At 40.7% G+C, this 26,860-nt stretch overlaps 1 protein-coding gene across 2 annotated transcripts in view; it reads left to right on the top strand.

Moving 5' to 3' along the window:
* Positions 1-651: 651 nt before the first annotated feature.
* Marchf6 (membrane associated ring-CH-type finger 6) overlaps positions 652-26,860 on the top strand; it is a 67,475-nt gene continuing 41,266 nt past the window's right edge. For both annotated transcript variants that reach the window (XM_076916391.1, XM_034523333.2), the window contains exons 1-4: positions 652-1,266; positions 22,536-22,632; positions 23,467-23,540; positions 26,044-26,187. In XM_076916391.1, the coding sequence (XP_076772506.1) occupies positions 687-1,266; positions 22,536-22,632; positions 23,467-23,540; positions 26,044-26,187 (895 nt within the window). In that variant the 5' untranslated portion in view covers positions 652-686. The remainder of the gene's footprint in view (positions 1,267-22,535; positions 22,633-23,466; positions 23,541-26,043; positions 26,188-26,860) is intronic.

Raw genomic sequence — 26,860 nt, forward strand, 5'->3', positions numbered from 1 at the left:
CTTTTCTCTCTCCCAGAATCTTTCGTCCCATGCTGACAGACTTGAATTCTGGTTCTGTGTTCCTGGTCTCAGCCAGCTCAAAGTATGCCACTATAGGCTCTACAGAGTGAATTCTTACTGGAATCATCTTTACTATTGTGGCAGCAAGAGTTTGCCTCGAGACATATATACAGAAGACAGACAAATCAATGACTTTATTCAAGGGTTGCAGTCTTTTCTGAAGGACTCCTTTTCAAACTCAGATGAGGATCGAAAGTAGGGTCTTTCCGATTCCTACTCACGCTGATGGGCAAAGTTCCGTTTCTTGAATCTATTTTCCGTTATGTGCATGTTTAGACATCGGGGTTGGGAAAACTTTCCTTCTAATCTGTACTGTCATATTTAGAGAAAGCTCTAAGGATTATGTGAGGAAGGTGGCCTACTGATGCGAGCAGAGCTGAGTCTTTCATCAGCCATTTAGTTCTGGCCAGGTAAGTTTCCCTAATTGTGTCGACATCTGAACCAATTTCCCTTAGAGGTAGACTCAATGTCAGCTTTCAGCTGTGAAGACGTGGTCTTTCCAATCAATTGCATAAGCCTCCCCAGGAGAGAGTCCGATAACCTGGGTGCTTGTCTTTTTCCATCTTAGGGATGCTTTTGTAATTCTTTTAAGACGTGCCTCAGAACAACTCTGGAGCGGAACCAAAATGCTTGTTCCAGGGCCGATTCTGAATGCCCTAGGAGTGGCGGTCGGGTACCCCACGCCGGGGCCTTTGTCCCGCACTCCCGCTTGGGCGCGCGCCCGGCTCGCCGCTGCGCTCGCTCCCGCTGCTCCTCGCTCCTTTGTCCCGGAACGTGCCGCACCTCCGCGAGATGCCGCCTCGGCTTTCAGTCCCCACGCTGCGAAGCCTCCGGCGCCGGGCCGTTCTTCGCACCCTCTCCCAACCCCCGCCCGGCGCGAGCGAGAAGAGCGCGCGCCGGATGTGACGCCGAGCGCTCCAGCGCCCCGCCTTTTCCGCCGCGCGCCCCGCCCAGGCCCGTCTCTCGACCGCGCGCCCCTCCCCCTCCCCGGCGCTCGCTTTCTGTCAGCCGCTGTCCCTCTCCCCCTCGCCCGCGTCTGCCTTCCTCTCGCACCGGAGCGCACGCACCTGCCCGGCCCGCGTCCTCTTCCTCCTCCCCTCCTCCCTCCCCGCCTTTCCCTTCGGGCCCCAAGGCTCTGCCGGGTCGCGGGCGCCTCGCGGCTGCGTCACCGCCGCCCCCCAGACAAGATGGACACCGCCGAGGAAGGTGAGGCGGCGGCGCCCGCGCCCTTGCAGCGGCGCCCGCGCTCCAAGGCGCTCGCGGCGGCTCCCGCGGGCAGTTTGCTCGCCGGGCCGGCGGGCGCGCGGGTCGAGCCGGTCCTCCAGCGGGCTCGGATCGGAAGGTGACCCTCTGCACGCCCCCCGCCGGTTCCCGCGGGCGACGACCCAGCCTCGGCTGGGGACGCTGGGTGCCAGGACTCCGGTGTCCGGGACGTGGGGCGCCGGGATGTGGGATGTCCGGGACATGGGGGTGTCGCGACGTGGGGTGCTTGAGACATGGGGGTGTCGGGAAGTGCGGCGCTGGAGACCAGAGGGTGCCGGAGCCGTGGGGCTGCCGGGACTCTTCGGTGAGGAAGATCGGGGCCCCGGCCTCCGCCATCCCGCGGTCCGCCGAGGAGGGGGCCGCAGTGCGAAGTCCGCGGGCGTTTTCCACTCCCCTCCCCCACTCAGTTTTTCCGTGTTCGGGTCTGTTTGCTGTTGTCCTGTGGGCCGTGCCTCTGCCACAGAACTTCTTTGTTGACTTTGAAACTTCGCGGAAAATACACCGGGAGGTGACGACTGCCCAGTGGACTGAACTGACCCTCTGTTGTAAAAACCTTGCCCTCTGCTTGCCTTCCCCGAAGTGCATTGACCAGAGCCGAGAGAGGAGGGGTCCTAGAGACTGTTGGAGGGAGAGAGGCCAGTATTTAGGTTTCTTGTAAATCCTTGACACCGGCGAGCAAGGGTTTGTTTGTGGACGTGTATTTTGGATGGGGTTGTTTTGAATTAGCAGAGAACACGAGACAAAAAACGGCCACTTAGAAAGCAGCCGCTTACCTGACGTTGGCGGGTGTTTTAAAGCAGTTTTTAGAGTCCCTGGTGTATTAGTGAGCCTGTAGAGGAAATTACTGATCATGTACTTACTAGTGCAGACACTTACCGTTTGGATATATTCTTGTTCGGATGAGCGAGCGTCTTTTTCAATCTCAGAGTTTATGTTGCCGACTTTACATGCAGTTGAACCATCAGGCATTGTATTAAAGTCATTAGAGTAATAAAAAGTTTAGTGGTAATGTGATGAGTTGATTAAAAATAAGTATAGTTGGGGGCTGGAGAGATGGCTCAGCGGTTAAGAGCACTGACTGCTCTCCCAGAGGTCCTGAGTTCAATTCCCAGCAACCACATGGTGGCTCACAACCACCTGTAATGGGATCCAATGCCCTCATCTGGTGAGTCTGAAGACAGGTACAGTGTACTCATCATATAAAATAAATAAATAAAATCTTTAAAAAAATTAAGTATAGTTTACAAAACATGCACAGGAGGATTCACTTTGAAGTTCCTGACAGCCGGGGGTGGGGGTGGGGTGGCTATGGAAAGTTAGGTTTATTTAATAGCTTGGTTAAGAGTCGCACAGGTGGTAAGAGGCTCGACCCCTTTTCATCGCTTCTTGCTGCCGTTTCACTGTGCTACGGCATGGTTCTATTCAGTGAGGGCAGCTAGTCGCCATTGCAGAACTCTGGGCAAGAGTCAAATGAAAGTGTTGAGGATTAACAGTCACACAGGTTGATCTAGTGTGTGCATCTCTGTAGGTTTCACATTCGTTTATATTCAGTGCTTGTCTGGTTTGGTTTTTGAGACGGGTTCTTCCTATTCCTCTGTTTCAGCCTCTTGCACTGTCATGACTGGCTTTAATTCAAGTCTGTTTGTATTTTGCTCGTGTGTTGTTAGCTGCCATATGTGTGCTGGGACTCAAACCCTTGTCCTCTGCAAGAACAAGTGTTCTTAACTGCACATAATCTCCTTTAAGTTTTAATGATTAGATCTAGTAAGCATATGTATTGCTTGCTTTGCACTGGCATATTATATGAAACCCTGAATTCTTTCCACCTGGGCACTTAGTTACTTCATAGACTTATGAAATGACCACAGTTACTAGTAACTCAGGAATTGAGAAACTGAGTGTCTGTGATGTCGTGAAGAAAATGGTACGTCTAGTGTTTAAAGGTACTTTTTTATATTGGGATAAGATGTAAGTGATATTTTAAAAATCGATTTGGATATTGTGCTTAAAATAACTAGTAACTTACTGAGGAGTCACAGTGTGCTTTCTCTTTACTAAACACCGCATTACATCTCAGTTCTTTAAACATGTTTAGGAAGGCAGCAACCTGCCGTTACGCAGGTGAAGGAACTTGCCCAGGTTCACTCATGTAGTAAATGGCAGGAGGAAGATTCACTCGTCAGCCCTGTGCTTAGTTTTTATAAGTGAACTGAGCGATGGCTCACGAGGCTCTGCAAGTGTTCCAGAGTGTGGTGACTTGTCTTTGTCATTTCCTTTGGAGGGTGAATTATTAATATAAGTTGACAAGACTTTATTAGTGTTCTTCCACTATATGGGTTCTAGGAGTTAAATTGAAGTCATCAGGCACCTTTCTTTACCTGAGGAGTCAACTCTCCAGGCATATGAAAGTGACTAGTAATAGTTTTCATGACCATTTTTGTAAAGTTTTGAATTGGAAGTTTTTTTTTTTTTTTTTTTTTTTTTTTGACATTTTCCAATTTAAAATTGACTTGAAATAACTGCAAGGGATAGTTTCATGACAAACATAAAATGAAGATGGCACAAAGCTTGTAAACGGTTGTTCTACTTGCCCAGTTACTGCAGGATACCATAGAGTGTTTTGACTGAATGCGTGTATGTATGTGCACCTCGTGCCTGCTGGTGCCATGGTGGCTGAAGAGGGTATTAGATCCCGTGGAATTGGAGATAGGCATGGCTGTACGCTTCCTTGTGGGGGCTGGGAACTGAACCCAGGTCCTCTGCCAGAGCGGCTAGCACTCTTAACTACTGAGCCAGCTGCCTGCCCAGCTCCTGTGGATTGTTTCCTAAATTAAAGAAGTGCAGTTTGATTCTTTTACAAACTGTTGGTTTTGTTTGAAAAGTATGACTTAACAGAAAGCAAATTAAATTTGTTTTATTACATTTATTTATTTAAAGAGAGTGCATATATATATATGTATATATGTATGTATGTATGAGTGTGTTTGCCCATTTCATGGTGCAGTTATGGAGTTTAGAGGACAACTTATGGTAGTTGGTTCTCTATTCAGTCTCTACTTCAATCATGTGGGTCCTGTGTACCAAAGTCAGGTTGTTAGATTTATTAGCAAGCACCTTTACCTGATGAGCCAAATCCATTAAATATCTGTTAATAAGAGTGCATATTACAGAGCCGGAGAGGTGAGTCAATAGTTGAAGTCCCTGGCTGCTCTTTCACCTGGCTGCTGTTTCAGAGGACCTGAGATATATTCTATATATCTCAGCTTACAACTGTTTGTAACTCCAGGGAATCCATCTCTTTCTTCTGGCCTCCAATGATACCAAGTATGCATATGGTGCTCAAACACACATGCAGGCAAATACCTATACACATTAAAATATTTTTTAAAAAATGCATTCATTTTTATTCTTCCATATTCTTCCAGAAGACCTCAGTTTACTCCCCAGCGCCCATGTCAGGTAGCTCACAGCTGCCTTAATAGCAACTGTAAAGGATACAACTCTCAACCTCTGAGGGCGCCCCTTCCCACTCCCTATATACTTGCCTTCCCACTTGCCTATATACATGGTAAGCATACACATGCACATATATATATGAAGAAAAAATAAATCTTTAAAAAAACCTATAGCACTATTTCCTACTTAGGAAAACATTTGTTTTAAAATTAAATATTCTATGAAAAATGATTGTTAGTAAATACCACAGAAATAGCATATTACATTCTTCTGTCAGACCATTGTCTACAATACTGTAATGCTCAGGATGTTTGTATTTTTACTAAAGGATTTATTTATAATTTCTGCCTCTTCATAGTAAATAATTACCAAATTTTAAATAGTCAACTTATATTAAAATAATAAATAAATTTGTTTAAATAAACCAAATTTAAAGATGCTAAAATGCTAAGTGTATTGCATTATATTTTTGTCAAATCAGCAAGTTTGCAATTTATTCTTGTATTTGGTAGATAACTCATTATTTGTGTATAGTTTGTATAAGTGCAGATGTGTTATGTAAACTGCTGGCATCAAATCTTTAAATTTCAGATCTTGGGGCATCCACCTTTCATTTTATGGGTCAGGAGTCTAATCTTGCAATGCACTGAGATTTTTCAATTTTAGAAAACAAAAATTATGCTGTGCTCCAAGATACATTTTTTTTCTTTAAAGGAAAAGTGCTTCAAAAAGTGTTGGAATAGCTGTTACAATCAAGAACTTATGTCTGAAGCTCTCATAAAAATATTAAGTATTTTGCTACAATAGAACACTTATATTTCAACCCAATGATAGATACATACAGCATACTCTTTCGTTTTTCATTTTGCTAAATAGCTACTTACAGTAATGAACATAATACAAATTTATATCAGTATTTTTGTAGGGTTCTAAAGTTCCATTTTGTGTTTTATGATGGAAAATACTATTTTTTATTTTTATTTATTTTTTTAGACAAGATTTCTCTCTATATAGTCCTAGTTGTCCTGGAACTCAATATGTAGGCCAGGCTGGCCTCCAACTCAGAGCTGCCTGCCTCTTTGTCTCAAATGCTGGCTGGCATCAATGGTATGCACCACCATGCCTAGCCTTGGTAAATATTCATTTTTAAAAATATGAAGGTGAAATGTATTACAACTGATCACATTGTTTAACATTATGGCAAAAGCGTGGAGCAGTTTAAATTTGGATGTAAAAGTAGCTTTTATTTGCCGGATGTAGTTGTCATCTCAGAGGCTTACTGCTGAATAAACTCACTCTTTCTAGTTCTTTCTGAACTCTGGCTGGCTGGTTCAACTCAGCTGTTCCTCTCAGGCTGACTGATTCAATCTGGTTTCTCATTGAGTTGTGCTTGACCTCTAACTCTGGTAATCTGTTCCTTTTTTTTTTTTTTTTTTTTTTTTTGAGGATCATAATGATTTATTTATTTGATGTATGTGGGTATACTGTTGTTGCCTTGAGACATAGCAGAAGACATCATTTGATGACCATTACAGATGGTTGTGAGCCACCATGTGGTTGCTGGGAATTGAACTCAGGATCTCTGGAAGAGCAGTCAGTGCTCTTAACCTCTGAACCACCTCTCCAGCCCTGGTAATCTGTTCTAATCTTCTGGCTTCTTATTATCTGTCTCCTTCTGTCTCACCTGCACCATGTCTCTGTCTCTTGTCTCTCTGCACTGCTATCTTAAGTCACCTCTTTCCTGTGCTGTTCTTGTGAGAGTTGAGTGTATCCTATCTTTGACTTAGTCTGTCAATCCTTTCTCTGATTCATAACTTTGTCTGCTCCTCAATAGACAACACTTGTGAGTAAACATGGCTGCTTCCTTATACAAACTAACTACCTTCAATGTTAGAGATTAAAGATGCATACTAAGGGCATGCCTGTATTCCAGCTAGATCACACAGACCTAGGTCTTTGGATGTAATCCCTTGCTGGTGCAGCTATTACACTGGATTAAAATTCTTCTACATTGGGAGAAATGTGTTAAAAGGATCAGCAGATGTCAAAGTCTGATAGCTAGCTAGCTTCTTTTTTAGAATGTTTTAGAAATAGGTCTTTTACTATTGTTTCCAGACATAACCTGATTCATTCTAACCACAAACTTGTGGCTCAAGCATGCTTGCGTTCATGAACCAAGTGTGCCTGCATTTATCTAGCATAGTATTGAATATGTCTTTCAATTCACATAGTTTGTATGCTTGAATTAGGGAGGGAGCAAAGTAGAGAATTTTTTTTTTTCATTGAACTTAAAATCTAGTTAATTTGGTAGGTGTTGAAGGAAAAACAAAACAAACTAAAGTATGTAGCGTATATAAATAGAAGATTGTTATGTGCTGTGCAAAACAGCAGGTATGAGGACAGAGCTTTCAGTTTTGACAGCAGAAGACTTAACAGAGAGGACATAGAAGGAGTTATCCCCACAAATGTTTTATGGGTAGAGCAGGAATAGTCTCTAAGGTACAAGCATGCTTGGAATGTCAAGAAGCCACTAGGAAGGCATGTCTCTGGGGAGTGAATGAATGAACTGAGGGAAAACAGGTCCATCATGAAGACATTTGGGAGTGGTTGTCTATTGGAAGTTCAGAGGAGGCACCAGTGTAGGGCCTTCCATATCACTATTAGGAGGTAGGAGCTCTAGAACAGTTCCTTTAGCTAGAGCAGAGGTGACATAACAAATTTTCTTGCCACTCTATTACTGGCTATTTTCCTTATGTAGCCTGTTTGTTTGTTTGTTTTGTTTCTAGCTGTTAACCCCAGATTTCTGGGAATTAGAATGCCTGTTCTTGAGCTGGCCAGACATCCAAAAACATGCCTGCTACATGGGTGAGCTAGAGTACTTGCGATTGAAATGCTACCATGAATTCTGTGCTGCCCAGAGACTGTTTTTGAGTTTAACCACCATCCAGTTTTTTTTCAGATCAGACTGATTTGCTTGTTTGTTTCTGTAAGGACATGAAGATAACTCATTTTTGGTGTAATGAAGAATGAGATCTTAACAGGGAAGCTTCACATGAATACCCATTGTATTTTAGTGGGCTATGGAAGCTTAAATTAAGGTAGTGGGAATGGAATGTACATAAAGCAGATCAGTATAAACCCACAACAACTAAATAATTGAGATAGCTTAGGGAGGAGAAGTTAAAAGGAAATGATTTCTAGAGTAGTATTATCAGTCAGCAATGGGAAGAATTGGGGTTTGACCATTGTTTTAGTTTTCAAGGACCCCTGTGACAGAATACCATAGTCTGTGTATTAACTGTGCACAGCCCTGTAGGACAGAAGCTTGGATCCTCTTCCTGACAGGTGTCCTCTTGAGGGATGCACTCTCCTAGGCTTGGGGATAGTTGTCTTCTTCCTGTGGTCTTCCATCTGCACGGATCTGTGTCTCAATCTCTTCTTACAAGAACAGTCATACTGGTTAGGTCCCACACTAACAGCTACACTGTAACTTTATCATCTCTTCAAATGTGGTCATATCGTGGGAGGGATGGGGTAGTATGCTCAGTTCTTGAGGCTTAGAAGCCAGTGAAGCATTCCCTCAACTCTTATATACTGTTGGTTAACCTCAGCATCATAGCCTTTCTTATTTTTCAGCCCTTCTTTTACTTCTTGATGGTGTATTCTAAAGATGGAAATAGGTTAGTAAAGTACAATTTGCACCCAGTGAAACTTTTTGATATGCAGTTCTGCTGGAACATTTTCTTTTTAGATGGGGGATTTGGAGAGCTCACACCTTTAGAAATTTTGTCATTCTTTACTGAATATTGAACATCTGCTGTGTACTTGGGACAGTTTGCTAACTAGGTTAGTATGTTTCATTTCTTCCTTCCTCATTGTATAGTGCTTAGAGGCATTGTATTAAATGTAACATTTTGAAGGTCGTCATTCTTTGTCTGTTTCAGGAATGACCCTTAAAGGCTAATGTGTTCCATGAGGGTGCTGTTTGGGAGGTGGTGGAACCTTTAGGAGGGGGGCCTCACTGGAGGGAAGTGGGTTAGGGGGCTGTGGGCCTGGAGGATTGTCAAGAGAGCTCATCCTTTGGGTTTGAGCTCTCTGCTTCCTCATTTTCTGAGATGTAACAAGTCTGATTGCAGGCTGTCACGGAAGAGCCCTGGCGGCTGTGCTTCCCTTCCATGTTGGGCTGTATCTCTTTAAACAGTGAGTCAAAATTAGTCTTGCTACATTGCTTCTGTCAGGTGTTCTGTCACTTTGACAAGAAAAGTAATAGAGGATGGCTGATACAGAGGAGTGTTCCAAGTTTCCTCTCAGGACCCCTTTATACTCTTTATGGTGTTTGTTTATTTGTATGTGTTTTGAAACTGGGTCTTTATTTGTCCTTGCACCTGCCGTGTGTCCAAGGTTAACTTCCTACCTCCAGCCCTGTGTCAGTGTCTAAATGTGCTGAACCATATCTGGCTTTCTCTGAACTCTTAAATTGAGGAACCACAACACTTAAGTTGTGTGGATTGTATAACTAGATATTTGCCCTATTGGAAAGGAAGATCGGTTTTCTCAAACTGTTTGATTCATGTTTGAGTTTCTGCACACAGGCTTGAATGTGGAGATCAGAGAACAGTGTAGGGGAGTTGGTTCCTTCAACCATGTGGATTTCTGGCATCAAACTCAGGAGTCAGGCTTGGCAGCAAGTGCTCTTTACCAGCTGAGGTGTCTTGATAGTGTTGATAAACCACCTTTAAGAGTTAAGAGTATTTAACAGTTCTGATGGAGCTGGAGAGAAGGCTCAGCAGTTACGAGTTCTCACTGCTCTGGCAGGGGACTTAGACCCAGTTCCTAACACTCACACAGCGGCTCAGAACTGCCTGTAACACTAGCTGCAGGGAATCCAGTGCCCTCATCTCCCCTTCTTAAGCACAAGGCACGTAGGTGGTATACATACATACATACACACAACATAAATAAAATTTAAAAGGAATAATGGTAGTACATGCTGACAGAATAACCATATGATACATATATTTTCCCAAGGTGAAAATCTTGACTGTAAAGTCTAGTAGTATTTTAAGTCTTTAAAGATGTCTTATATATGGATTATTAGAAGACAAATAGTCACTTGGCTTTTGCATTTACTCTGTTTACCTGTATTGGTTAAGTAAAAACTTAAGATTGAAAAGAGAGGAGTATTTTCAGATCGTTTTTGTGTGTTTGTTACTATGTCAAAACTTAAGTGATAATGTATCTGAAAATGTCAATTTTTAAATTAGAAGATTTAAGTCAGATGTTAAACTCTTTGGCCTAGGGCTGGGGAGATGGCTCAGAGGGTAAGAGCGCGTGTTCTAGTACAGGACCTAATTAGTTTCCCAGCAGCCGCGTGGTGATGCGCAGCCATCGATTAGTGCAATTCCAGGGACTCTGATTCCCTCTTGTAATCTGCAAGGGTAGCAGGCATGCTTGTGATACACAGACATATACTCATAAACATAAAATTAGTAAATCTGAAACTTATTTTTAAAAGAATCTCTTTGGCTGATGATACGGGATATTTCCATATGTTGTAAAATGTACATGGCAGTTGATTTTTGACAAAAGTACAAAAGCACTTCCATAGAGAAACTATATTTTTTTAATAAACGATGTTGGAATAACTGAATATCGATAGGAAAATGACTTGGAGCCATGGTCTTTTCAGTAAATCAAGGTTAATTCAAAAAGAATGTTAGACTCGGTTGAAAAAGTCCAAAACCTAACTAGGAGTTTTTTTGTGGTGTTGGACTAGGTTGAAACTTCTGGAAGCTTGATCTCTCAAAGAAGGATTGTTGGATGGCTTTGCTAGGTTTTTACAAAGGTCCTCGTTTGATAAATAAGCATGCTGTGTGTATGAATGGGCTTTATTCACCAGTACCTAGAGACAAGGCACACCTGGGATGGACTTGATGAACATTATGCTAAGTGAAGGAACAAGTTGCAAAAGCCCACATTTTATGTGATCCACTTTGTATGGAATGTCAGATAGACAAATAGACATTTGTAAACAAATCTTTGTAGAGAGGAAGTAGAAGTGGCAGGCCTGATAGAACTGCTGTAAGTTACAAGGTTTAAAAGTAGTGATGATGGTGTACTGTAAATAACAGTATAAAATATACTGTATTTTAAAAAGAAAGCTAAATTGCATTTGTGACATTCTAAAGAGTAGCTAAACTGATCTGGTAAAATGACTGACCAAACCAAGTCTTAGCCTGTGTAAGGTCTGAAGGAGGTCAGGTCTTCATTAATAGGGTTGTGAGAAAATGATCATTAAGCCCAGAGACAGTGCAGGAGGAGCAGGAAAGTACCTCCTTCCTCTCCAGTGCCTGCCAGCACCCTTTATTGACAAAACTGAACTGGAAAAAAGAAAGGGGTGGCGGAACTAAGCGTTGAAGGGGTGACTTGAGGCTGAGAGTAGTTATTGCTTCTGCAGCTAAGCCTTCTCCCCAAGCTACTGGCAAAATTCTCCTTAACTTCTGCGATAGGTTGGGGCCCTATACCTGCAACTTAATTGTTTCTGCTGGTTGTTAGAACCAGAACCATACAATATTTCTTTCTTTCCTTCATTCTGTTTTCTGAAGTGCTCCTTATTGACAGACTCTTAATTCAAATTTAGTCTTTCAGGAGGCCAGAAAATGTAGTTTTTAGGCTACCAAGAATAGCAGGAAAGGTTGTTCTGCATTGATAGTAATCTAGAAAGGGAAAATAAACTTGGGGATACAAAGGGAATAGGAGTTACGATGTTTGTAATTGTATGTGAGGTGTATGGGTGTGGATGTGGAGTCAGAGGAAAGGTCTGGAAGTCATTTCTTGCCCTCCTCCTTTATGTGGCTTTGGGGATTGGACTCAGCTTGTCAAGCTGTTCTTCAAATACAAATGCCATTACCAGCCAAGCTGCTTGGGGGCAGGGGGTTGGGGTGGTGGGTGGTGGTATTGGGGTTTTCAACAGTGTATGATGCCTGCTTCCTAAATCCACATTTAAAAACAAAAGATAAGCTGGGTGGTGGTGGCGCACACCTTTAATCCCAGTACTCGGGAGGCAGAGGCAGGTGGATTTCTGAGTTCGAGGCTAGCCTGGTCTACAGAGTGAGTTCCAGGACAGCCAGGACTACATAGAGAAACCCTGTCTCGAAAAACCAAACCAAACTAAAATAAAATAAAAAAAAAAAAAAGATATTTTCACTGTCAAAGAATTTGGGGATCAGAGATGGGGTGTCATGGGGCTTAAGTTGGCCTTGAAGTTCCTGTGGGAATGGGTATAGTTTTGAACTTATTCCATATCCCAAGTGCTAGGATTTTTCTGCTACTCTACCTAACAAAAATGAATGTTTAAAAATAGAATTTGAGCAGCTAAAATATTTTATTGTTATAATTGTAAAGTAGCAGCAAAACACTAGCTACTTTGAGAAATAAAATAGTCATTTTTTTTCATTTATTGAAAATAGATTTTAAAATACCATATATTCTGATTACAGTTTCCCCTTCCACAACTCCTCCCAGTTCCTCTCCACCTGCCCTCCCATCCGGACCCACACCCTTTCTGTCTCTTCTTATAAAAACAAACAGGCATCCAAAGAATAATAATAAAATAAGACAAAACCAAACTGTGACCGGACAAAACAAACAGAAGAAAAAGATGTCTCCCGTCCCCCCAAAGAAGCACAGGAAGCATATAGATGCACAGAGATACATGTTTGCACACACAGGAATCCCATAAAAACATTCAAAGACCTGTAAGGTGAAAAAAAAGTTCTAAGACAACAGTACAGAGACAAAGGCCCTTCACAGATGCTGCTGAGTTCATGTTGTATTGGCACTGCTGGCCATGGGCTCACCCTCTCGTGTGGTTTGCTTCCCTAGTGAGACCCCCTTGGGTTGGAGCTAGCTTCTGGATAAGGGGTTGGGGTGCATATCCACTTGTCTCAACTCTAGAACTCCATCTGGTTCAGACCCAGTAGACCTGTGCTTACTGCCAAAGTCCTTGAGTTCATATGTGCATCCATCGAGCCCTGTTTAGGAGGTCGTGCTTCCTTGGTGTCCTCCATCCCCACTAGCTCTTAGCTGTATTCTAACTGATTATAACAGCTCCAGTTTTTGCATTTTCTTTCTTAGGCTGTTGTTTTTTTATTTAAAAGTAGAATGTGTTTTTTTTTTTTTTTTTATTCCTGCTTTGTTTAGTCAATCTGAATTTTTCTGTGTATACATACAGTTTTAAAGGAACCATATTTCATATAATGAAAGGTATACAATTCATGTAGATCTTGTCACATATGTAGGCTAATCACAAGACATCCAGAGTAATATTTTCAATCACATATTTTTAATATTTGCCTATTATGATTGAAGCTACTAGTTGTAAACATTTTACTGGAAGATAATAAAAGTTTATTTTCTCCAGATGAAACAAAACCAGCATTGTTTGGATCATGTTGCTGTGTATATTCTGGATAGGATGTGATAAGAATGGCAGCGTACCTTGTGGTCTCCTGCTCCAAATCAGTGAGGAATGAGTCAGTTTTCAGTATAGAGCATTGAACAGTAGCCTCCATCAATACTTTTTAAGTCAAGATCATCAACATCAGGAAAAGTGAGAAACTCCCAGAATCAAAAGAAACCCAAGGAGACATGACCACTAAGTATGTATGGACTGTGCAGGAAAGGAGCCTTAGGTAAAGACTAAGGGATTCTCAATCAACAGTGGACTTCAATGATAATGTATCAGTATTGGGTTATTAAATCTAAGAAAGTATAACAAATCCTGATAAGACATTAATAAGAGATACTGTGCTGAATTTTCTCCAATCTTTTCTCATAACTTCTGAAAGTTGACTGTTCTATAAAAATAAAGTCTACTAGTAATGACAGTAAATTCTGAAATCATCACATTTATCACTGACAGAACTGGGAGATGTTTAAATCATTCTACAGAAATAATTTTCAAAAGAAAGAAACACAGAACTGGAGAGATGGCTCACTAGGTAAATGCCTACCATGTATGAAGGAGGGCCTGAGTCCAGATCCCAGCCCCTGAGCAAAGCCAACAACACAATAGTCTGTCTACTCCCATTGTTTCTGTGGAAGACAGCAGGTGAGACAGGAGAATCCCCAGAAGAATGTGTGGACCAGCTAGCCTGGCATATGCAATGCCTTTCTCTCTCAAGGTAATTGGTCTCTAGGTATTCTTCTGGCCACTCCAAGAAAAAAGTAGAATAAAGAATTCAGACATAAACTTGCAGAGAATGACAAGTTGGTACAGTGTTTGGAAATGTTCGGTTTGGCTAGTAATACTCTTTGTGATGAGCTGATGTACTCTTTAGTGTTTTTAAATCTACATTCAGTAATGTGTTTCACTATAGGAAAACATGCTGTACAAATGGGAGAGCATAACAAAGCCGAAGGAATAGATGGTAAAGATACTGTCTAGTATGTTGTGTCAAATAGTAGTTAAAAGGCATGTGATGGGGCTGGAGAGATGACTACAAAGAGTGCTGGATGCTCTTTCCCAGTCCTAGAGGTTAGTTCTTAGAACACACTTTGAGCAGTTCACGATAACACACTGCTCCATCTCCAAGGGATATAGTGCCCTCTTCTGGTCTTTGAGTATTTCTGCATGAACATGCATGCACGTACAGGTAGATAATATTTATATGAAAAAGGACACAATGGACTCAGACTCAGGAGGTGGAGACAGGAAAATCAGCAATTCAAAGGACAGTCTCAACTATGTAGTGAATTTGAGGCCAACCTGGATTGCTTGATACTTTATCTTAAACAGTATCAGCATTCCCTGCTCTTCCTGAAAAGGCAGTTAGTTTCCTAAGATAGACCTGGAAAATAATAAAACATCTGTTTGGTTTTATTTTTAGTAGTACCATGACAAGGCAGGGGAGACGACATAGGTAAAAGCACTTGCCACCAAAGCTGATATCCTGGATCCTGTTTCTGGGATTTACATGATGGAAGGGGAGACCTGACTGTTTCAAGTTGTTCTCTGCTCTCTAGATAGGAGATCCATGGTACATGCACATGTGCTTGCACACAAAACAAATAAATCCATTCTTGAGAGGTCTCTTGAACCTTGAGTGTTCTTTGTTTTGGTTTTTTACTACTTTGAAAGGTGGGCTGAAGAGTTGGCTCAGTGGTTCTGAGCACTTGCTGCTTTCCCAGAGGACATGGATTTAGTTATTAGCATCTACAGGGTGCTTGTAACCATCCTTGCACATGATGGCGTACATACAGGCAAAAGATTCACAAATATCAGTCTTTTAAAAACCACCACAACAGAGTAGAAAATTAGTTTTACTTTCTCCTAAGAACTAATTAAGGATGTGTGTCAGACTCCACAATTAAAATTTTCTATTCTCCAGAGGAAGGGGAAACTGCAGTTGGGATGTTTTGAAAACAATTTTTTTTCTTTATCATGTCTCCATAATATTAATGGAAATGTGATTGTTTTAATACTTCTGTAGAATTTCATTTGGTATGGTTTAGAAAATTTAAAACTGTTCAAAGAATTTTGTGTATTATAATTGATAGCAATTCCTGGTGTGTTCATGTTTCTGTTTTTGTCCACATAGTACATAGCCAGTTATAAATTGAACATTCACTTGAGAATGAACAAAGCTAGTTGAAAAGGCACTTGAGTAGAATTTATATTGCTAGCAGCAGAGAATGATGTTAACTCTTGCACTCATACATACTTCATTATATAACTGGTGGGAAACAATGCAATATAAGAATTCCCTTTAGTGGATCCTCCTACTTGAGACCTTGCCTGTCGTTGTTTTTATACAATAAAAGTAAGGAAACAAATGGGTAGATTCAACTCTGATGTGTGTGTGTGTCCCATGTGAGGACTGGCCTAGAACTACTTGTTCTTCTCTTGAGGACCCGCGTCTGGGCTGAGTCACTCTCCATGTGGTGCTTCTGCACTGTTTACGATGCCTACCCATTAAGTCCTCAGGTGATCCGAGTTATCAGATCAACTCTGACGCTGTCGCAACACTCATGTGCAGAGACCCCTCACTCTGCTTAATCATTAGTGATGATTGTGAGTTTGTAACTATGTATTATAATTGCCTGCTTCTTGTTACTCACTCTTTCCTGTTACCGTGTGTGTGTGTGTGTGTGTGTGTGTGTGTGTATGTTTTTGAGTGTTCCTACATTAATTTGTGCACATAAGAAAGGCATAGTTATGTGTAGGGTTTGGCATTGTTCTTAATTTTAAGTACTCACTGTTCTTGGTATTTGTTTCCTGTGGATAAGAAAAGAGTTTTGTTAGCTTTGTTTACTCTACTTTCTTAATTCTGCTGGCAAAAGCATTGCATACTTTGTAATAGTCACTGAAGTCTTTTAAAGGATTTTTACAAGTATTGAGATTGAGAAGTTCCTGTTTTCAAATCTTACTATCTTTTTTTTTCCCAGTAACTATTTTGGTTTTTGTTACAATGGGTTCTTTATCTTCCCTGTCTCTGAAAACTTGATATTTCTTTTTTTTTTTTCCTTTTTTTTTTTTTTTTTTTTTGTTTTTTTTTTTGTTTTTCAAGACAGGGTTTCTCTGTGTAGCTCTGGCTGTTCTGGAACTCACTTTGTAGACCAGGCTGGCCTCGAACTCAGAAATCCACCTGCCTCTGCCTCCCAAGTGCTGGGATTAAAGGCGTGCACCACCACCGCCCGGCAAACTTGATATTTCTTATCTTTCAGATTTGTTTGTCATTGTTCACAGGATGGGTCTTATGATAGCTGCAGCATCTATTGGCTAGGGTTTTTAATTTAGGTTGGGGTTTTTCTTACGCTTGGTATGAGTGGTTTTTCAATCGTATCATGGATATTTTTGCTTGTATTAAGCCTCTGGTTCTTATTAAAATGCTTGGTTTTGTTTTTTTTCTGATGTGCAGGTAGAGGAGGCACTGCCTCATTACTGGCAACTGGAAGTAAAAGCCTCTTCCCACCTTTGATGTCAGTAATGGTGCTTTGTCATTGCTCACTAGGCTTTCCGACCCCTCTGAGGCCCTTCCTGACACCTGCAACTGAGAAAAGTGGTTTCTTATTTGTGGAAATTGTATTCACAATTAGCTTTTTTTTCCCCTTCAAATCATCTTGGTGGGTTGTGTTCTTGGCTAAGTTAGGTGGTTGATACCTTGGGCTTTCACTGGCAGAGGGAGGGCTAGGATCATATTTTTTTCATGTGGTGGTTGTCTTGTGTACAGTGGTAAAAGTTAAATTAGTTGTTGACTTTTGGGAATGTTGAGACAGATACTATTTAAGTTTTCTCTTTCCCCCTATTGTCAGTGCAGTGTTCATCATGCTAAAAGATGGGCCAGTGAGATGAGAAACTCACTAATGTGAGTTTTCTTATGGTTGTGTATGCATTAAGCTTAGCCACACACTGGAGCCCTCTTATAGCCTCTATCCTCTATGTTTTTAAATAACCACAATATTATTTCTATTCCTTTTTTATTAACAGTTAAGAATTATGCTTAGGATTTCTTTGTATCTCCTCTGCCTTAGAGTATAGTCTATGAGGGATGTATGAATATATTGCTGGTTTTAATTTTTTTATTAAGATTTCTTTATTTGGGGCTGGAGAGATGGCTCAATGCTTAAGAGCACTGACTGTTCTTCCAGAGTTCAATTCCCAGAAACTACGTGGTGGCTCACAGCCATCTGTAATGGGATCTGATATACTCTCCTGGTGTGTCTGAAGACAACTATAGTGTACTCACATGCATTAAATAAATAAATACATAAATACATAAATAAATAAATACAATTTCTTTATTTTTATTTTGTGTATTTTTGTGTATGTGTGTGTACCTGCTTGCATAAATGTACACTTCTGTGAGTCAGTATGCACAGAAATGTCAGCTGTCCTGGAACTGGAGTCACAGCTGTGAGATGTCTGATGTGAGATGTCTGATGTGTGATGTCTGGGAACCAAACCCTGCAAGAGTAGCAGATGCTGTTAGCTTCTGAAGCACTTTCTCCAACCTTGCCGTGTTTTCTTTTTCTTTCTTAGTTTTAAAATTATGTATTTCTGTTTATTATTGTGTGTGTATCTGTGGACATGGGTGTGTCACACACTGTATGTGGAGGTCAAAGGACAACTTTGAGGCATCTGTTCTGTTCTTTTACCTTTACACGTGGTACCAGTAATAGATAGAACCCGAGCCATCTGTTAGGTATACACAGCAAGTACTTTGACTTGCCGAGCCATCTCACCAGCTCCATACTGCTGTCTTAAAAGTGTCTTCATTTCTTTTTTGTGACTAGCCATGCTATATGCTTGGGTTTATTGATTTGTTTGTATTTTCATTTAGGAGTTGCTTATTTCCCATTTTGATATAATTTTGTTTTGTACTTGCAAAGATGATTTCCATGGTTTTGAAACAAAATGGATGAGCAGTCTACAGTTACCTTTCTTTCTTTCTTTTTTTTTTTTTTGATTTTTCAAGACAGGTTTTTTTTTCTATGTAGCCCTGGCTGTCCTGGAACTCACTCTGTAGACCAGGCTGGCCTGTAACTCAGAAATCTGCCTGCCTCTGCCTCCCAAGTGCTGGGATTAAAGGAATGCGCCACCACTGCCCGGCAGTTACCTTCCTTTTTTTCTTATAGATTTAGTCTGAGTTTAAGAGGTCCTTAATAATTTTACTGATCTATTTGGAAAGGATCATTACCATCCTCTCTCTCTCTCTCTCTCTCTCTCTCTCTCTCTCTCTCTCTCTCTCTCTCTCTCTCTCACACACACACACACACACACACACACACACACACACCCTCCACCACTACCACCACCTCCAAAGGGCCAAAAAATGTATCAGAACAATTACTAATGAGCAGTGGTCCTCAAACTTAAAAAAAAAAAAAAAAAAAAAAGAATGAACCCACCCACAAGTACATGAGGATAAGGTTCAGGAGTTGATTGTTGAAATGGGGGCTGCTGTGCTGTGTGCTCAGGCTAGGTAGTCTGTGAGCTTCTGGGCTCTTGTCTGTATCACCCATCTGGCTAAACAGGTGCTGGGATTGCAGATGCAGGTGACTGCATGGAGCTTTTTATATGAGTTCTAGAGGTCATACTGCAGTTGTCAGACTTAAACGAGGCATGCTTTTTATTTATTTATTTATTTATTTATTTATTACCTGCTCAGCTGTCTTCCTAGTCCTGGCTCTCAAACTTTTGAGGTTTTAACATACGTTTATACTCTTAAAGACCTGTAAGAGTTTTGTTTTATTAGAAAATAAAATGGAACCATTTTAATTTTACTGCTCATTTAATTTAAATAGCATATTCATCCATTATGGTTTTATACATACTGTTTTTCATAAAACTATATCTTTTGAGCTGGGTGTTGGTGGTGCATGCCTTTAATCCCAGAATTTGGGAGGCAGAGGCAGAGGCAAGCAAGTTTCTGAGTTGGAGGTCAGCCTCATCTACAAAGTGAGTTCCAGGACAGCCAGGCTACAAAGAGAAACCCTGACTTGAAAAACCAAAACAGGGCTGGAGAGATGGCTCAGTGGTTAAGAGCACTGACTACTCTTCCAGAGGTCCTGAGTTCAATTCCCAGCAACCACATGGTGGCTTAACTATCTGCAATGGGGTCTGATGCCTTCTTCTGGTGTGTCTGAAGAGAGCAATGATGAATACGTAAATAAATAAATCTTTAAAAAAAAAAAACAAAACAACAACAACCAACAACAACAAACCCCAAAGAAACTGTATTTTCTAAATCCCCCAATTTGGTTAGAAGAGTGGTTTTTTTGGTTGGTTGGTTGGTTGGTTGGTTTTGAGGCAGAGTTCTTCTGTTTTCCTGACTGTCTTGGAACTTGCTATGTAGGTCAGGTGGTTGTCCTTCAGTGCAGAGATCCACCAGCCTCTGCCATTCAAGTGCTAGGAGTAAAGGAATGTGCCACCAAGCCTGGTTTATATTTACAATTGTTTTTAATGTCTAGTTAATAGAACAACAGCTCCTCTTTTTTATCTGTGGCAGCATCCAATATATTGTATCATGTGCTCTCTACAGATGCTACTGTAAGCTGGGTGTGGTGCTATATTGGAGCATTTGGAGACTATCACAGGAGAGCACTGAGTTCAAGGTTAACCTGGGCTACATAATGGGATCCTATCTTAAAAGAAAGATGGAAAGGAAGAACAGAGAGACCTGTAAACTGGCTCATCAGTGAGTGAAGAGAGACTACTCAGGATTGTTAGAAGGTAGTTCTGACCTTTCAGTCTCTGAATAAAGAAGGGACTCTACAAACTCCAAGGATCCAGGTCTCTGCTACTCACTAGTGTTAAACAGAGCTTTGGGGATTGAGTTGAAGTTGGTTGTCTATGCATGACACTGTGTTTGTTGGTTTGTCTCTGAGGTGGATGGAGGCCTTCTGAAAAAATCATTGTCCTCTCCAGGTGTGCAATGGACCCCCTAAGGAGATTTCCCTACCTCAGTCCTCCTTGTCCACAGGCTCCTTTCTACATAGACTAACACCCCTGCAGTTCATGGTTGCCTTGGTCCCAGCACTGCTTTCTCAGCTCACACAGAGCTGAGTTGCCTTGGCTATGCCCATGTGTTTTCTCATTCACCCTTGTCCTTGTCTCTTGCTGACTACAGTGTACTAGTAAGTTCCATATTTTGCGCTTTCCCAATTCATAGTTGGTAGCTGACCAGTTATTATTTCCCTCCCTGGAGGGTGGGTAATGTGACAACCCCATTTGTGTGAGCCTGACTGTGTTACTGCTGTCTTTCTTTGCATCATGTTTCGATGGAGCATTCTCAAAGGAGGGCTGTTATAAGGATCCCATATCTGTATTAACATCATCCAGTCTACTTTGTTAATCTACATTAATGAATAATTTCGTCAGTACTCAGTATAGTGGTGACGTTGGGCAGCATTTGTCTCCTGCCTGGATAACTGGTAATTTATCCAGGATACTCATCTGCATTCATGGTGCTAGTGGCTTTGGGACTTGTAGATCAGCCTCTGTCACCTTTATGTGTTGGTTGCACTACCTACTGTGGCAGTGACTAACCTGGAATCAGGTGATGGGGAATCTTCATTCATTCCACAGAGAGGGTGTGCTAAACTCCTATCAGAGGAGGGCCAGGACATGCACATCACTAACTCGAAGCAGGAAAGGGGGCAGAGAGTGGAACCTCACTGAGCTCTACCACAGAGAGAGACTGAGCTCTTTTGTGGGCAGGGGAATGTGACTCTTCCATACAGATAAAGAAACATACTTATCTGGTTGCTTGGTAATCAGGGAGAATAGTGTAATAACCTGTTAGGTTTTCCTGAATATCTGGTGTCCTTCAGCTTGGATAAGTGGCATTCTGTCACTCAGGAATGATCAACCAAGTGCCTGGGACAGTGCAGCATAGTCCTCAGCTTGTGTGCTGCTAATCCCGAGGATACCATGAGCCCTCCCTCAGTTCATCATTAGTGAAGCAGGAATCATCAGGGTTGCCATTACTCTCCATTGAGTGAGGAAGTTCCTGTAAGAGAGCAATTCAGAAACAGTCTTTGTCCTTTTTGCACATTGACAGTTACCCTGGAATTAATTGTCAACTTGGCTGAGGGTCAACTGAGAAAACAGTTTTAAGTAATAGCAATAGTCAAATTTCAGAATGAGGCACTGCAGAGGAGCTTTTAGGAGAAATGAGCAAGAGAACGCAAAAGATCTCTTGAGGTTTTCTTTCATGCTGTTTGTTGGTCACAGCAGATGGGAGGACGGGATGTGTGTGCCTAGAGCCCTTTGGTGCTGGGGCAGGGCGTACAGTCCATAGTTGCCGACTCCTCAGCCCTGGGCTGCTGTAACTTCTGCTTAAAAAAGCTTCTTGTTCCTCATTTTCTGGTAGGAGTCTGCAAGGTCCTGAGGTGCCGTCCCCAAATCCTAAGTGTGTGTGAACACATGCCTGTTCAGAAAGGGAATCTACTGTGGGTTCCTCTGCTGTTTCCATCTTAAGTCCTCAAACATGATTTAAAAAATATTATTTTTAAAATTATATTTCCTTTTTATGTGTATGGGTATTTTGCCTACAAGTACCATGCCTGTGGGGGCTAGAAGAGGGCATCTGGTCCCCTGAAACTGGAATTACAGACATTAGTGAGCCACCAAGTGGGAGCTAGGAATGAAACCCAAGTCCTCTGGAACAGCAGCCCGTGCCGTTAACTACCGAGGCGCCTCTCTAGATCCCCGGACAGTTTTAGAACTGATCTTATTTTAAAAATAATCTTTAGGTTGGCATACAAAGCAGTGCGCTTCATTCTGGCATTTTCATGCATTGTCATTATATTTTGTTCTCATTTTTCCTTCCCTCAGATGCTTTTGTGTTGCTTAAACCCTTAGAACTGAATTTAGACTTTAAAAGTTAGACTGTTGAGACACTATTATTTGTCGGTAGGTGACATGATTCTCCTCATTTGTTTGTTACAGGAAAATACAAATGTAGATAAGTGTGTGTGTGTGTGTGTGTGTGTGTGTGTGTGTGTGTGTGTTTAATTTTCAATTTCATTTACAGACCTTCATAAGGAACAACTCATTTTAATCCATTTTGAAGGAATGTATTTAGGTTCAGGTACACCCTTAATTATAAGTTTTATCACAGTTTTCAGCTCTCCATCTTATTGTTTAATGTGATAAGATTTTACTTTTAGCACAAAATATTATTGTTTTGTTGGTCCTTTTGTATAAAAGTCATACCCAAAGGTAATCCCATTTTTCTCCTTTGTCTCAGATATATGTAGAGTGTGTCGGTCAGAAGGAACACCCGAGAAACCTCTTTATCATCCTTGTGTATGTACTGGCAGTATTAAGTTTATTCATCAAGAATGGTAAGTCATTTGGAAAATTGTACAGTTCTTAAATTCAATTTTGTCATCTCTGTAGTAAGAATGATCATTTCAGTGAACTTGCCCCATATCACTCTTTTTAAAACTTTTGTTATAAAGGTTTGAAAAGAAATTATTCATAGTTTAATACCTAGCATGTTATTTTGGTATATTGTAGATATGCTAATGATAGCCTGTTGTTTACTTCTAGCATGGAGAACTTGTTTTGGTCATGGGAATAATTATGCTTTTCTGGTTTCGAGTGGCATAATAGCTTATATACTTGTGCCAAGTGGTTGCTGGGGATTGAACTCAGAACCTTTGGAAGAGTAGTCATAGCTCTTAACTGCTGGGCCATCTCACCAACCCCTGCTGTATACATCTTAACTCACTCACTGTTTGCAAGAAAAGTCTGCAACATTATTATGTGGATAAAGAAGCAGAGCATAGACAGAAGGAATGACTTAGAGTCTGAGATGCATGCTTTCCAGAGACAGAACGGGAATTCAGACCTGCTCATTAGCTGTGAGCACTGTGAGGCTGGCATTGAAACTGATCCCAACCCCTGGGTTATATATTACTCAGTTCTCATTTAGCTCGGAAGAATTTAGGTTAATTAAATCTTTTTATTAATACAGTACATGCTGGTTTTATATTCTGTTTTTAAGTTTTATGCTCTTAGGCAGGACATATAAAATGTTAAAATATTCCATGTTTGAAATGTTGAAAACTATAAAAGTTCAGTAATACAAAAAATTTAATAACATGAGTTTTCAATGAAACTGTGATGTTGCTTTGTTTTAAACATTGTATTTATGAATGTATTTGTAATTACAGCTTAGTTCAGTGGTTGAAACATAGTCGGAAAGAATACTGTGAATTATGCAAGCACAGATTTGCTTTCACACCGAGTAAGTTTGTTTGAAATTTTCATACAGTTTTCTCTTTGTTATTTCTGGCAACAAGAGGTGTTTAAAGAGTTTGAAAGCAATAATTTTCAACTTTATTGTCTTTGATAGTAATAGAAAAACCTGTTTCACTTAGAAGGCTATTTTAAGAATTATCATGCTTTATAGGTGTTTTGTTTTCTTTGTGTTTTTGCTTGGTCGCAGACAAGCTTAAACATGCACAGAGGTGTTTAGTGAGTACTTGTGAGTGCATTTGGTTTTCAGCTCATTTTGTTTGTACTCTCATTTTTACTATATTCTGTAATCTTTTCTTAATCTATCCTTTTAAAAAGAAGTCCTGTTAGTTTTAATTTTATCTATTCCTTTTCAGTACGTGTCACTAAAACATTCCTTCCTTTTATGAGTCATCATCTCTCTGCAAACCCATGATGCCTTGATTTCATCAGAGCCTAGCGTGTTCAGTCTGATCTCCCTCTGAGTTGACACTGTGATGCTGAACTAGCAGTAGTAGGAAAGAGCAAGTCTGAGAGCATGTATGGGCATGTGTGTTTGACTGTGTGGGTGAGCATGTACATGTATGTTGGGGGAGTGTGTTGCACATATGTGTATGTGCCAGAGATGGATATGGGTTGTCCTTTTTTGAGCCCTCTGTAACAGCCAGGGCTATCCTGGAACTAACTGTAGAACATGTCGGACTCCAACTCAGAGATCCACCTGCCTCTGCCTCCTGAGTGCTGGGATTAAAGGCGTGCGCCACCATGCCTAGCTGGGGTGTCCTTGATTTTATTGCTTTCTAACATATATTATGGAATCTCATTTGAATTCACAACTCCTCACCTCAACAAGTCTGGCTAGCGAGATTGCCCTGGGTCTGCTGTCCCTACCTTTTGAGCACTGGAATTACAGGCAGGCCATGGCTTCCATGCCTGCCCAGCATCGCGTGGATGCGGGAGATCCTAACTCTGATCTTCCCAGCCCCAGGAAACAAACTTTTGAATCCATGGTTTGTAAGGCTAGAAGAAATATTTTTCAGATGTCTAAAATTTTAATTATAATACTTGTGCCTATTGATTTTATTGTGACTATTATATCAAATAAACAGGACTGTACTGGCAAATTATTAAAAAATTGAAGCACAGTTCTTCAAGCTAGGGATCCTAGTACATTGCACCTGGTTGTTTTTTAAGACTCTTGTGCTGCTCAGTACAAATGCTGTAAGTTATCATTAGTTTTACTTGATATCTGACAAGCATGCATGAGTAAAGTTACTGCATTTTGTTTATTCATTGCCAACAAAATGTTATTACTTGTATTCTTTCATAGTCTTTACTTTTCTCTGGTGCATAAGCATGCTATTATTTGTGAAAATGTGTAGCACACATTAATACCTGTGGACCTTTACCTTGAGGCCAAGAGAAGCTCACTCCTAGGCTTAACTTTTCTCCTACATTCATGCAGTGTTTCCTGTAGACCTTTGTCAAGAAGCTCTGCTGTCCTTTACACCAAGTGTCCTGTTGGCTGGGTGGTTTGCGGCGAGCACAGACTTGCCCTTTGTTACTGCTTCTTGCTTGTTTGTAGCCAAATAGTTCTGTGGGATCACTCTTAAAGGTTTTTTTTTGTTGTTGTTATTTTGTTTTTTTTTTTTAATAAATTATTTTTTGGCTGCTAAAGAGTGAACCTAGTATGTTATCTGTGCTAACTAGTGTCTGCATCTGAGATAACATCCAGCATGGTCTTTTGTTTAGTCTAGTTTTAGTTATTTTTCTCCTTCCCTGGCCCTGTTTTATAATTTTAGATCATTGATTTTATATGACAATTCCTTGTTTTGGCCTCTTTTGAGAAAGATGTTTGAAAGACAATGTGTATTATCTGGAGTGGAGCTTTTTTAATGAATAGTTTTTACTGGAATAATTCTTACAAAGATTTATTCTTTTAATTCCAGGAATATTCTTGAACCGCATCTAAGTTACATTTTGCAAAGATGTCTGAATTTATGATTGAAAATTAAAGTAAGATGTTAGAATTGAAAGGAGGGTTAGCTCAGTGATATCAGTGAGCTGTTTGTTCCAGTGAAATTGCTGTCACAGGCCCTTGGGATGCTGTGTCTAGCACTTGCCTTTAGAAAGTCCTCTGGTAACATGCCTGCAGAACTCCTTTTGTGCTTGTGTCCATTACTGGATCCTTTATAGTTGGAGAAGCCAGATTATCAAATAGCTGGCCTCTTACATCTGTGTAAACTAACACTGTTTGAGATTCAAGTCTGTGAGCTGAGGAAGTAGATGTTTTTCCTCTTGATGCCTTTTCTCTGCTCAGTGGACTTTATCCATTTCCATAGTTTAGTTGTGGTTTGGATAAATAAATAACTCATAAATATAGTATTATTGTAATGATTTGAAAATCAGTTGTCTATAGGAAAAATACTTAAGCATAGTATCTCTACATTGTATTTATGAATTAAGTCACTTAAAAATTCTCATGAAATTTTGAGTAATTTTTCCTCTTCTAGTTTATTCTCCAGATATGCCTTCACGGCTACCAATCCAAGACATATTTGCTGGACTAGTTACAAGTATTGGCACTGCAATACGATACTGGTTTCATTACACACTTGTGGCCTTTGCATGGCTGGGAGTTGTTCCTCTTACAGCATGTGAGTATTCATTGCTTTTCCAGAGTTATTTAAACATTTTATAACTGTTTAATATTTTAATTGTTGCCTTCTACTGTGAATAATGTTTAATTATAATACTGTGTGTTAGGAAAGAAAACATCTTCAGTGATTTGTTTCTGGAGGAAGGAAGGGTTTTACTTAGACATGAATCAGTCCTGATAATACACGAATAACAGGGTATGTAGACACGATTCTGTGGAGCAGGGGGTTTAAATACATGTCACTTCTAGCTCCACGTTTCCTTAAGTAGAGCCAGCCTGAGTACTAGTGGAGACAGAGACCATACACAAAGTGGCAGCATAGGCATTGATGGAGAGTGACTTAGTGAGCTAGGTGGAGCCAGTGAGTCCTCCTTCATTGTAATTCAGAGGAGCAGACTTAGTAACTACCTAGCAATTGTACAAGGTAAGATCATGGAGATGAAGAGTTGATAACTTCTGTTAGGAAACTAACCATAATAAAGGAAGGAGACCCCAAATCTAAATGTTTCTAATTTTCTAGAGCCAGGTAGGATGCTGATGGTGACACTGCACTCTCAGATTGTCCTACAAAATGGAGAAAAATATAAAGTCAGCTTGTTGAATGCTAGAAGACAGTGGCACCTTCCAAACACGACAATTTTTAAATGTAAATCCCTCACCCATCCGCCCCT

Source organism: Arvicanthis niloticus, chromosome 19, assembly GCF_011762505.2.
Source record: "Arvicanthis niloticus isolate mArvNil1 chromosome 19, mArvNil1.pat.X, whole genome shotgun sequence".
NCBI classification, from domain to species: domain Eukaryota; kingdom Metazoa; phylum Chordata; class Mammalia; order Rodentia; family Muridae; genus Arvicanthis; species Arvicanthis niloticus.